The sequence below is a fragment of the Sceloporus undulatus genome, chromosome 4 (genome assembly GCF_019175285.1).
Source record: "Sceloporus undulatus isolate JIND9_A2432 ecotype Alabama chromosome 4, SceUnd_v1.1, whole genome shotgun sequence".
In the NCBI taxonomy this organism is placed as follows: domain Eukaryota; kingdom Metazoa; phylum Chordata; class Lepidosauria; order Squamata; family Phrynosomatidae; genus Sceloporus; species Sceloporus undulatus.
In genome coordinates this window covers 77687493-77701137 of record NC_056525.1, presented here as the reverse complement: position 1 = coordinate 77701137, position 13645 = coordinate 77687493, and the positions used below count along the sequence as shown (strand labels likewise).

Here is a 13645-nt window from a genome sequence, read left to right as displayed (position 1 = left end):
AACGGCAAGTGGGTAAACAATCTCTGTCCCCTGCTAGAGTTGCTTTTCTTAAAAAATAAAAAGGTAAGCCATTGGGATTTTATTACCCATATTTACATGTAAAGCTTGCAAACATGCCTCAGGTGAAGAAGTAAGTGTTCACTTTCCACAGCTCAGACAGAGGAAGTTAGGTTTTCTTTTTCCTACTGGTTTCCTTCAACATCCTCTGAACACCATTTGTGTAATAGCACTAATGATTTATAACACTGTTTTCCCATCATATCTAGACCTTCTGATAAGATGACTAGTAGGTCTCTTCTCTCTGTGATATAGAAATAACTGATTTGTAGCGTTATATTATTTTACACATATGTATCTCTTCAGAACTAGTAAAAAGCAGATATTCCTGTCAAGGATGACAAGAAATAAAAGGTTACTGTTCTGGATTTATAATAAACTGAAGGGTCTTTGTATTGGGGAAAAGGCGGGAATATAAGAAAATAAAATAAAAAATAATAAAAGTAGAAAGAGGAGAAACAAAAAAAAGGTTAATAAATGTTTATATTTGGGATAGTGGAGACTGTGGATATCTCAGGCCATTAGAAGGTGAGGATAGGCTAGAACAGCCAGAGTTTCATGTTCCACAACTTACTGAAGTTCATATTCTACTTCCTGTACAGGTTAGAACAAACAAATAGACTGTATGTATTCTACAATAATAGATAGGAAAGGCTTCTCCACCAAAACACCCAAGTCTCTCCCTAAGGTGTGCATGTACAGATCAAAGAATATTAAATCATAACTACTGGAAAAGAGAAATATTAGCAGACCACAGTAGCCTAAATCTGACATGGTATTGAAAGTATGCCTATGGAATCAAACTTTTTTCTCTTTTCCTCCTTTCCAGTAGCTATCCAAATACTAGCTTTGAAAGGTACCTATCCTTCTGAAGCAGGTTTTGGGAATACAAAGGCAGTGGCTGGTATAGGAAGTCAGTGACTGCTGAGCACTGGATCCTGCCCATTATATCTACCAGGCACCAGGCTCATTCCTTTCTCACTAGATAACCTAGTTTTCAGTGTCATCCAAATTTATCGTTTAAAGCCATAATGAAGTCTCCTAGGGCATCACCAAATTGTAAATCACTCTGCACACAAAAAGAGTTTTCTCGCGCTTTGTTTTTTTCCAGCTTTGCTGAAGAAGTGTGCAGCATGCAGATTTCAGTCACTATCAAGGACTACTAATATAGAATCAGGGATATATTGTTAATTTCAAAAACAAGTTTTCAAACTCTGTTCCTAAAAGTCCAGAAAATGTTCACTATGGGGTGCAATAAGCAATCAGGAAACAATGGACAATAAAAACTCATCCATAATTATTTATAATGGAGCAATTGCTAGGTCAAAATAGACCTTCTCAATGCCCCACATGATTTGATAAATGCCAGCCAAAATCCTCTGCTCAGTGCATGGATTCTAGGAAAGACACATTTGGGTCTCTTCATAAACAGAACATAAGAAGTAAAAAATGAAACCCACTTCTATAGAATAAGACTGTGTGATGATCTGTATACTTGCCAAGAACAGTTGGCCATTTTTTCCTCTTCTCTTTTCAATTTTTTGGGAGTTAACAAAATAATACTGGGTATTCTGTGCACAAAGATCCAATTGTATGTTATTACATATTCTCACAAAACTTTGAACTTCTAGAAGAGACAAAGCAAGAAACACAAAGATCCACATGTTCAAGGCCAACTGCAGTCCCTTAATTATATTTTAATTAGATGACAAAATAAAATCACTAAATTCTATTATTGTTTGTGAGATATACACATAAACAGGAAGAATAATTCATAATTGTTAACACAGACAGTTCAAATGGCAGTTTGATACCCACAAAGAAAAATCTTACTGAACAATCTCAGGGGTTAACACTAAATATGCATGACATTTTAGGTCTAAATCAAATTGTTTGTCCCAGTAGAGAAGACACACTTAATCTGTGGGAACTTCATTAAGTAAACACCTATATAAATTCAAGTGATTTTATAGGCTTATTCTAGATAAGACTAACAATTTGATTCAGGCTTTAAATTTTCCAGGTTCTATCCAGCATAATTTTAAAGTGAAAGAGTAGTAACTGCAAACAGATCTAAGTAACTAACTCCTGTGAGTTTTTTCCCTGTGTAGTATTTAAACTTAAGGAAGGTGCCATCAGAACAGCTGCACAAATATGTTGGCCATGGTTGTGCAATCTAGTTATCGATTTCTCTAAACCTAATTTGCTACCAGTACAGTACTAAATTTAAACAATAAGGATCTAATATATTTACTTATAAAATAAAGAGATTTCTTTTACATTGGTCAAACTATATCATATGTATGACTGGGTGAAAATGTTCCTCACATTACACAATTTTACTGGGGGAAATAAGCATAAAAATATTTTCTTTCACAATATCTCAAACAAATACACTTCAAGTCAATGAATAAATAAGCAATTTTGTTACAAACCGTTTCATTGAAGAATTTTATCATACAGCTAGAGATAAGTGACAGAGGAAAGTTGATATAATAGCTGCTTTCTCAAATTACCTGAACCATTTGAGCACCACAATTATCCAATGCCCAAGCTACTTGTAAATACAGAAACACCTAAAATAAATGATGTATACATAATCTGATAACTAAGTCCTAAATACACTTATTTGGATCCAACCTATGGCACCTAGTACCCAAAGAAATTAGTGGGTGTTTAATTACTAAATTTTTACATTGATTTCAATGAGATCCAAGTCCATTTGGATCTTAAACTGTAATCCCTGTAAGCCTCAGATATTGCAGCTCCATTTCTCATTAAAAAAAGGAGCCACTCCATCCTCAAACCGGCATTTTCTGTTTTGTATGCTGGATGGTTTCCTCTTCTGAGATTTCGAGTGTAAAGAGAATAGGGATGGTGAAATGAATGGGTCAGTCTCCAAGCAGCATGACTGATACTGACACGTCCTGTAAATTACTGATTAGCAACCAGATAAGTAATAATTGCAGAATTAAAAAGGTGTACTCTGTTTTCAGCTGAAAATGCTTGTCCTTCAAAACAGTAAATACCATGTGACTTTTTTAAAGTCAAAAAAACCTATGCAATTTTCTCTGTTTGGTCCAAAATTCAAAAACAAAAGAAAGAAAATCACTGGGTCATTTCACTCATATTTACAATTTCAATGTGTAGAATTCCAATAGAAAAAATAAGAACAAAGCTATAGCTTTTGATAGTTTTTTTTGGGGGGGGGGCAAGGAGAAGAAGAGAGCCAGATGCTCTCTGGAAAAGAGCTATGTTAATAAGCACTTGATTACTAGCTTTGTTTTGCAGTTACAAGTTTTCACTAACTTCAAGTCAGTTGCAATGCATCAACTTAATGACAAACCATATTTTCATATAATTAACAATTTAAAAACTGCTTTTAACACAGAAGTATTTAAAAAGGCATATTTGTCACCATTATAAAATGGACTATTGTAGCAGCTCTTAAAGCAAGATTCAAGCATGTTTGGAAACAGCATTCAAGTAGAGAACTAGCCTTCTTTATCAAAGATGTTCACAACTTTATCAAAAACCTGAAAGAGAAAAGACATTATAGAACAGCTTTTCTACATGGATTCTGTAAAAGCTAAGGTATTTAAAGACTTAAGAGTAAATTAGTGACACAATTGTTTCTTTCTTCTATGCCCTTGAGGCCTATTCTGGAAACAAGTCTTCTACAGTATAGAGGCAAACTGGCATAAAACTCAACCTAAGGCAACTGGGGTGAAGACTGAAGTGAGAGTAATGACTGAACCAAGTTGGAAATGTTCTTATCACTGTCAATCCAGGCTGTTGAGGGAATACTTGCTGGAACATGTGATGTGACCAAGGCACTATCATCCATTTTCCAGAGCAGTTTTGTATTTTTCAAAATGTTTAAGTGTTTTTATAATGTGATAGATGTATGCATGTGTTTGTTAAACTTTTTTTTTTAATGAAAGCATGTATGCAATGACAGAAGGATGAGAGAAACAAGACTGACTGCTGAAGGAGTTTGTATTCACTGGTGTATATAAACACACAAATAAATCTGTCATTCTATCTGATATAAAGTAAAGCCTGCATCTTATTACTATTTCTATTTATTTCTATAGCACCATAACTGTATGTCTTCATCCTACTAACTGTCCCCTTGGTAGTGTCCCAGTAACATTGATCTGAGAATCTGTCATTTGCAGAATCAGAATCAGTCAACAGCTCCATACTTCCACCTCCCTCGATGCTTTCAAGAAGAACTTGAAGACTTTTTTGTTCCACCAGGCTTTCCCCCCGTGAGCCTTGTGGTCATTCTCTTCCCCTTGGCAATGTTTTTGTGTATTCCATTCTACACAGTCACTTGTATAGGGTGTTGTTAGTTTTTACTGTTCTTAATTGTTAACTTTGTATTATTGTCATGCTGATGTTTTAATTGTCTTACTCTTTGATGTACACCGCTGTGATCGCTGGAATAGCGGTATAGAAATAAAATTTTATTATTATTATTATTATTATGGGGAATTTTGCTGCAGCAGAACTTACCTCCTTTGAAACCCTTTGGGCTAAAACACTGCCAACCAATTTGCTGTTGTTGTCACAATTATTACGAAAATCTGACCACAACTCTGGTGGTTCTACATGATACAGGATTTGCTAAAACATTCTCCTGAACCACAGAGCCCTGCAAAACTGCTGTACTGATCACCCTACCCCTTGTCCACCTCTAATATGTAATGAGGATTGAAAACAGCTCCAAATCTTGCAAGTTAGGCTAGTAGAGAAGAAAAAAAAAACTTTCTTCTGCTAAGGAGGTAATAAGTCACCTGACATTGGCATTAGAAGTTTCCAATACCAACCTTTCTATTGTGCTGCAGAGCCTATGACTAGGCTATAAGTTAAATACATTTAAATCAGTGGTTTATAAACATACATGAAGTGCTCAACTGTTTAAATTCTTTCTGTTTTAATACAAGACCAAAAATAAACTGGATTTCCCCACATGCTCAGAAAATGTTGTTGTTCTTTGCCTTCAGACTGTTTCTGACTTACGGTGACCCTAAGGTAAACCTATCATGGAGTTTTCTTGAGCAGATTTGTTCAAAAGGGGTTTTGCCTTTGTCTTCTTCTAAGGCTGAGAGGATATGACTTGCCCAAGGTCACCTAATACATTTCCAAGGTAAAGACGGATTTGAACCCTGGTTGCCAGTCGTTGTCCAACACTCAAACCACTACCCCATTCTAGATCTCAGGAAATATGACCAGTTTCAATCTGAGTTTCTGAAGCTCATCTGTGTTTACTGGGCCTTGAAAGAAAATTTAAAACCAAATCTTGGTTCTTTTCTACTTACTTCATCAACAGATTTGGAAGCATCCACTTTCCTAACTTTGCCCATTTTCTCATAGAGGTCTATTATGGGTTTGGTAGACTCTAGGTATGTATGAATTCTAGTGGAAGGAAAAACAAAAGAATGAGACACAATTGAAAAGCATCAGAAAGCCAAACAGTGAAAGCCTGCATTGACACAGTACCTCTTCTCCAAACTTTCTCTGTTGTCATCACTTCTGCCACTGCTCTTCCCTCTTTCAAGGCAGCGAGTAATACAGATCTTCAAACAAAAGTGAAAAGAATTATCAGAACATGTGATAACAAGCAGTAGCAATTAATTCCATCTTAATATACAGCAGAAGCAGGCATAGACTGTGGCCTGAATATCAACTAAGGCATGGTACAGACCTCCCAAAAAGGGAGGCCTGCAAGTGCCTGTTTTTCCTCCGCAGGGAAGCCGAAGCCACCAAACCGCATGGCTTCCCTGCAGAGGAAAAAGAACTCGCAAAAAGCAGGTTCTTTTTGCCCCACAAGGCGGATATCACAAGTGTGTATACACGCAAGTGCATATACATGGGGCACCACCATTGTTATGGTGCCGCACCATACTAGGGTTAGGAACCGTGCAGTTGCCGTGCAGTCCATTAACCCTAGTACAGCGCCAACATGGTGCTTGAGTGCTGTGTGTACCGCGCCAAACTCTGTTGTTGTTTTTCTTGGTGTTGGTTTTTTTTTGCACCACATAATATATAAAAAAGGCATTTTTTTAAAAAAAATGCCAAAGTCTAGCAGCAAACTGCTAAATGCAATCCTTCTATTAAGAAGGAAACTCTTTATTGACTTCATTCTTGAAAACATTTTATTAGCACATATTTACAAGGCTAGGAAATGTGTTATTGCAAACTTTTTTCAGGGATTTTCTTCCAGGAACAAGGTCTCCCTGCAATCTCATGCATTAGCTTCTCATACATTAGTGTCTCCCAGGTCTCTACAGACTCGGAACATCAACTCTTCCAACTCTACTGTTGCTGGCACTAGGGATACTTCTCCTGTGATTGTCTTTGTTTCTCCCATAGTAAGAATAGTGGAATTATTTTTATTTTATTAACTCATAATCATTTGTCTAATCTGTCTCTAACATACTGTAAGCACCCTTGAATTCTTAGGATTCATTCTAATTTACTATAGTGAGATATAATAAATTATCATTGTACCAGCCAAATGTAACTACTATACTAAACCATCTCATAAATATGTATCAACTAGAACAACATGAACACAAAGTTACAAGGTATGCTTTATAGCTCCTTAAACAGCATATTCAAAAGAAAAAAATACTTTCTTAAATTATAGAATTAGAGTGAAGGGTGGAATAGGAGGTTGCTAAGCTCATTAATGTCACTTGGACATCAGCACATCTTGCACAAACGTCTTTGTTACTGTTTGTGGCTACAACAACAAATGAAGAAAAATGCTCTCCCAGATTCTACAATTCATTCTTTCTTTATTTTTTGTAACTAGGACTTAATGGGACAAATTTAGAGGATTACTTTTCTAATTTGTAAGATAGCTGTCAATAGCAGATGAATTAGTTACAAAACTATCTTGCTTCCTGGAGGACAATCCAATTCACCTGATTATCAGTTAAGTGATATCCAATATGCAGCAGAAAAGAGAAGTCAGCAGTGAAGAACTATTGTCACTTTTCACAATATACAAGGAAGTTTCAAGTGTATTGATATTGTCATTACCTCATTATCACAATCAAAAAATAGAACAAAAGATACATCTGCTTTTCCATCCATTGTTTTGTTCCAGCCTTGAAGATTGTCTTCATTTCTGGGAAATCCATCAATTAAGAATTTATTCTTCTGTACATTGGCAGCCATAGTTTCATCCATAGCCTGGTGGGTAACAGAGAGTGGAGATTAAAACTCAATTGTCCATAATTACACTAAATATAAAGAAAACAAAAAGAAACAACCAATCCACCAATAAATAGAAACTTTTAATTTCATCTGCAACAGCAATACAAAACACAGTAATCTTGAAACCTTAAAAATAAATTTGCACAGTTTTAATGATATAAACATACTGGTCTATTGAAAACAACAACAACATTAAATTGGACAGAATTTTACAAGAAGAATGACTCAAATGGATTTGAACAACAAACACTCCAAGGATGAAATGATACACTTCATTTATAGCCCATGTGTACTAACGAATTTGAACAATTAAAAGCAGCATGCATGAATATAAAACAAGTTTACACACAGGAAAATAGTAACTCCTATTCAACTTTAGTGGAAGTCCTGTTCCACTTTAGCACCTGAAATAGCAGGTCACTTCATTTCAGAGTTCCAAATAGACATCATGGTTTTAATGCAAGGACTCCTGCTCATTTTGTTTTACAAAACTTTGGATGTTTTCCAAATGACTTTAATGTGGGTATCAATGAACAGCTGGTTAATTTGTTTAATAGCTGTTAAATCTGTGCGGATTTGGGTGACATGAGTAATAGTGCTGCTTTCTCATATGACTCCTGCCAAATTTCAATATGGCAGGACAAATTTCTGCAGGGATTTTGTACAAGGAACTTTGAACTTTAAAATGAATGTCTTGAACATAGCATACAGTCTAAGAGGGTCCTCATGTAAATTCCAAATATTTTTAATGGCAGGTACAGATGTTAGAAAGTTATAATGATCATTTTATTTTTTAAAAAAGCAGTATTGAAAGATGTGTTTTTTTCTGGCTTTCTGCTCAATGCCGCTGTGCCTATAGTCACAGAAACAATAAAGCTGATTGAACAGAGTGCAAAATAATGTTTCAATGTCTCTCTTAAAGCACTATTAAATGTAAGATGTTCCCTAAGCAGAAAATATAGCTGCTTGTGTTTTATCCACTGTTTTCTTTTCCTGACATTTACCTTATACAGAGAGCTTGAGGGAGGTGCAAAAACGTACCAATTGTATTTAAAATGTCAGTGGGCCAAACGTTTTAGGATAAACTTGCTTTCATATGGACTACAAACACCTTGGTTCAAGAGATATGGAATATCTCTGGAAAAAAATCTTATCATTCAGGCTTTATCCAGAACACACACACCCAATCAATTTAAAAAATGATCCTCACATTGAGCCCTTTCCCCGAGATTGTGAAATTATTAAGAGAAAATATTATTTCATGAAAAATTTAAACCATCCATGTTGTAGTTACTAATAAAAGGCAAACAAAGGGCCAAAACAGACCAGGAAGAAACACTGGCTTCGGAGTAGCGTGGGAGCATGGGGTACACACAGCGCACACCTCAATGCCATCCCCAAGCTGGGCTCATGCTGCCCAACTGACCACACAGTGGGCAGTGTCAAAGTGTTTCCGTGGTGCAGCATTTACATGGGTTGCAACACATAAAGGCCAAAAAAAGCTACCGCTGCAGCAGAAAGGGCATCTTTTTTCCACCCCAAAAAAGGAGCGTTTTATTTTGCTGCTTCTTTTGGGGGTGGAAAAAATCCAGATCGGGGCTGTCTGTTTCAGCCCAAAGTAATCAAGCTGCACTAGTCTTTTGCTTTAGCTTTACAAGGAAAAATGAACATCTTACCCTCTTTAGCAAGCTGATTGTTATTTCAACAGGGACAATCTTTCCATCTTTAATATAATTTTCAATAAGCTCTCCATATTGTGAGCCTGGTCTCTTCCTCTCATCTCGAAGTAGGTCACCTGCAGAGAGGTGGGTGTAACCATATTTCTAGAGGAAAACAGACACATTTTGCATATTTAATTAAATTTAGTCAACATTGCATATAAAGATGATCTGGAAACAGTAAAAGTCAAATTACAAAGAACATAAAGTTCAGAGAGCATTTTCTTTCAGGCTTATATAGCCTTAATTACAGTCTGTGTACTAAGAACTCTCATTATAAGGAATCATGCTGAGAGTAATGTCTAAAGTTTTCTTACCCCCTTCAATGGAAGCTTTCAAAAGCCTACTAGTCCATACCTCTCCTGTTCTCTCAAGACGGTCACATGACAGAAAACCTTGTAAACCATACTGGATTTCCATCATAGCAAAAACACTTGGGGAAAAACAACAACTATACAGTCCTATTCTGGATGTCAAGACTAATTCATATATGCATCAAAATGCTATCCAAAAACATCTTTCTTGTTTTGTCGATATCACTGCATCCCAGAAAGTAACACAAAACAGACAGCAAAAAACAGCAGGAATTGCAATGTGAGATATTATTTATAATTTTATCTAAATTTCTACATGCTACGTGGTTTTCAGAAATAATGCATGAGGATCATATATAACAAAAAAAATCTTAAGTATTTTATTCTTTATTCTAAAAGAAAATGTTCAATAATCATTTCTTCTGAAAAAAATGGCTTCAGAAAAAAACAACCAGGTTTTACCCCCAAATTTTCCTCCCTACTCCCACCAGCCCTTCATATCTCCAGCTACTGCTCTAAAAATATTACAGATTGCTCTAAATTGTGCATAGGAATAATGTTAAAAAGTTGGTATGTTAAAAAGAAATTCCCTGAGTAATTCCTACCAGGCTGCAAGCTAAATTAGAGCTTCTTATAAAAAGCTTTACCCAAGAAAATTGACAAGAAGTATTTCTGTCTGCAACTGAAGATTATGTTTTTATGTAGAACACACTGAGAAAAAAAATCAACCTCAAACCTCCCAAAGCTATATTTAGCACTTTTTTGGAGATTATAATGACTACAAGTGGGTAATCTGACCCAGAGCTCAGCTTGCAGACTCTGGTTTGGCTGATATGTATAGTACACCCTTAAATAAGTTTAAGATGCAATTCTGGGCATGCTTCCTTCAATATTCTGGGTGAGGATAAACTTATTCTCCACCCTGTGTACTGGCAAAGCAACACTGATTAGAAATCCCCCCCCCCAAATTCTGATAAAACAAATTCTTCCTACACTCATCATAACACAGTACAAATAACACATCCCTAAGAATATGTACAGTATGGGTGTGGTTTGCAGCTTTATAACTGTGTAATAAGTATCTAAGATCATCTGACTCATCCTTTATTTCCCACCTACAGAATTTCCATGTAAATAAAGTTTTTTTAAAAATTATTTTTAAATAGTTGCTACTCCTTCCACTGTACTCAGATCCTGGATTTTGATAATTGGGAGCTGTAGCACTGAACACTGCTCATGTATGGCATAAGCATAGATCAAGTGTGATACATCTAAGACTTTCCCCCCTTTCATTCTCTAGCTTTAGCCTACACAACTAGTTGTTATTGTGTGCCTACAGCTTGTTTCTGACTGAACGTGCGTGATTTGCCCAAGATCAACCAGTGGTTGTCCACGGCTGAGTGGGGAACTGTTCCCAGAGTCATAGTCCAGTCCTCAAACCATTACATCACACTGGCTCATAACCAGTAGATGCACCGTATCAGAGATTTCAAAGAACGCTACTCCTACCAAACCTTTTCCAGCCCATACTGTATCTCCAACCAAAAGCCACAGTTCACAGAAGCTCTAAACTCTAACAAAAAGAAACACAGCTGAAATGGAAATGCTGCTCTGAGAGAAGCATAGTTAGTCAGGTAATGAACTTGAAATGGGAGTAGAGGAGTTGAGTGACATCACTGGATGCAATCTGAACACCAAGTTTTCTTTGGCATATACTTTTGGGAGAGGCAATCCACGTCACCTGATGATGGGGGCTGTAGTCTATGACAGTTTTCATCAGATGAAACTTGTTAGTCCTTCAGGTGACACAAAAGTGACACCTTTAAGGTATCTTTTTCTTTTTGCTGCTAAACCCATAGAAATGGATGCATTTTGTAACCTCTCAGACCAAGGTAGCCAAAGTATTGCTTCCTCCCTTAAAAGCCTGCTTAGGGCCAGAACAGACAGGCCAAAATAAAGATGCTTTGGGCCACTTTGGAGGTATGCTGTTTAAATGACACACACATCTTAAGAGGCCAGAAGCTGAGCCAAAGCTGCGCTCCAGTCCTTAGGACTAGAGCGTGGCTTTGGTGTGGCTTTTGACCTCTTAGGGCATGTGTGTCATTTAAACAGCACACTTCCAAAGTGGCCCAAAGCAGCTTTATTTTGGCCTGTCTGTTAGGGCCCTTAGTTACTTGATATATTCGTCAAAGGCTGAGCAGCAGGTGCCCTTATCTTCTGAGGTGAAGCCACGTTTTATGTGAGCCGGTGCCTGACTGGGAATACTTTCCCCTGAAGCAGCTGCACTTTCCTTTGGGTTGAAAAAAATTAAGCATGTTCATTCTCACATGCCTTTGAGGTGCTTGTTGTTGTTATTATTATCGTTATTATTAGCATTTATTTACTGTATAGAGCGCTGTAAAGTTCGCACAACGCTCTACATAGTATGGGTCAAATAAAATAAGGAACAAAAAAGAATAATAACCTGCCAAGCGGCATACAATTTAGAACAAGAACATATCCTGCCTCTCCCTACAGATCAAGATGGGTGACAATACCACAAAAATAACAACAGAATACACAATACGTATAAAACCAATTCTACATAATCCCCTACCTTAAAAACAAATTAGGAACAAAAATGACAGCAATATAAAATACTACTTAGATCTGCTTCCGTGTTTGAAATTACAAAGCACACTTTCCTCTGAGCGCTGTGTCTGCCTCTCTCCAGCCCAAGATATGGGCCCCATTTGCAGAACGGTCGATCCACAAATGCCAGTCTCAATGAACTACTGGCCCTAAGGATAGCTTCCTCAGGGCCTGTATTTGTGGATAAATGATGCCTTGCGTGTGGTTTTATCATACCTGCCGGACCCTTCTTCCTGTTCCACTGTGCAAACAAGGCCCCCATGCAGACAGGCCAAAATAATGCTGCTTCAGGTCACATTGGAGCTATGCTGTTTAAATGATGCATGCGTCCTAAGAGGCCAGAAGCTGTGCCAAAGCCACTAAGGACCCTTAGGACGCATGCATCGAACAGCATACCTCCAATGTGGCTCAAAGCAGCTTTATTTTGGCCTGTCTGCATGGGGCCAAGGTGACTTAAACAAACTGATCCTATAAAGGTTTCTCAGGCAGCTCAGAGAAGCTTTGACTACTGCCTTCCCTCTGAAATATAGCCTATGTGTCACCTGGTCTTCGTTGGTGGTTCCCCCATCCAAGCAACCTGCTTAGCTTCCAAGATCTGATGCCTCTGGGGTATTCATAGACACAAAGTTGTGAACTGGTTTGAGTACAGGAGACCAGGGTTCAAATCCCACCTCAGCCCTGAAACCCACCTTGGGCAAGAAGTCACACTCTCTCAGCCTCAGAGGATGGCAAAAGAAACCCCCCTCTGGAGAAACTTGCCAAGAAACCCCTCATGATAAATTCTCCTTAGCAGTGGTTCTCAGCCTTTGGCTCTCCTCATGTTTTGGACTCCAACTCCCAGAAGCCCCAGCCGCCTTGCCGCAATGATCAGAGATTCTGGGAGCTGAAGTCCAAAACGCCTGGAGGACCCAGGGCTGAGAGCCACTGCCTTAAAGGCACACAAAGGCAACAACCCTCCCTTCCTCCCAGACCAAAGACCATTGAGGAGGGGGATGGGGGAAAGAACTACGAATCCCATCATCCTTTGCGCGCTGGCTGAAGCAAGAGAGAGGAAAAGACAGGGAGACAGACTCCTTGGAGTCCCTTACCGCCACAATGCGGGCGCACTGCGTCCCCTTCCCGGCCCCAGGGCCGCCGAGGACGAAGACCACCAGGGGCTTCATGAGGAGCAGGAGGCGCGGAGGGAGGAGGGAAGCCGGGACCAGAGGGACTAGACGAGGAACCAGAGGAGCCGAGAGGAAGAAGCAGCAGCGGCGGCGCCAGGACATGCGCCGCTCTGCTCCGGCTGAGGTGGCACCAGGAACTAGGGAAGCGCTTCCGGCTGCCCTGCCCTCCCTCCAGCCCAGAGGGGCGGGGCCAGAGGGAAAGGGGCGGGGCGTCCTGACAGGACCAGTTTGGCCCCGCCCAAAGCGCTAGGCTTCTTTGGTAAGAATACAGTGGTCCCCAAACTGTGCCCTTTAAGGGATTTTTTTTGGACTTCAGCTCCCAGAATGCCATGCTATTGGCCAACACGGCTGAGGCTTCTGGGAGATGAAGTCCAAAACCTCTGATTTATGGCAAACCAAAGACATTGATTGCTTCAATACACAATACACCGCTGGGCCCCACATTAACTCCAACTCCCAGAATTCCATAGCCTTGAGCCACAAAAGAGTTAAAGAGGTCTCAAACTGGATTATTTCTCCAGTGTGG

At 38.6% G+C, this 13645-nt stretch overlaps 1 protein-coding gene across 1 annotated transcript; it reads right to left on the bottom strand.

The window, feature by feature from the left end:
* Window positions 1-1734: 1734 nt before the first annotated feature.
* CMPK1 (cytidine/uridine monophosphate kinase 1) lies at window positions 1735-13265 on the bottom strand. The gene is made up of 6 exons (XM_042465109.1): window positions 13042-13265; window positions 8967-9113; window positions 7114-7266; window positions 5566-5642; window positions 5385-5481; window positions 1735-3593 (listed from the first exon to the last, which is right to left on the bottom strand). The coding sequence occupies exons 1-6, from the start codon at window positions 13219-13221 to the stop codon at window positions 3552-3554; spliced, it is 696 nt and encodes a 231-aa protein (XP_042321043.1). The 5' UTR covers window positions 13222-13265; the 3' UTR covers window positions 1735-3551.
* Between the last annotated feature and the right edge of the window lie 380 nt (window positions 13266-13645).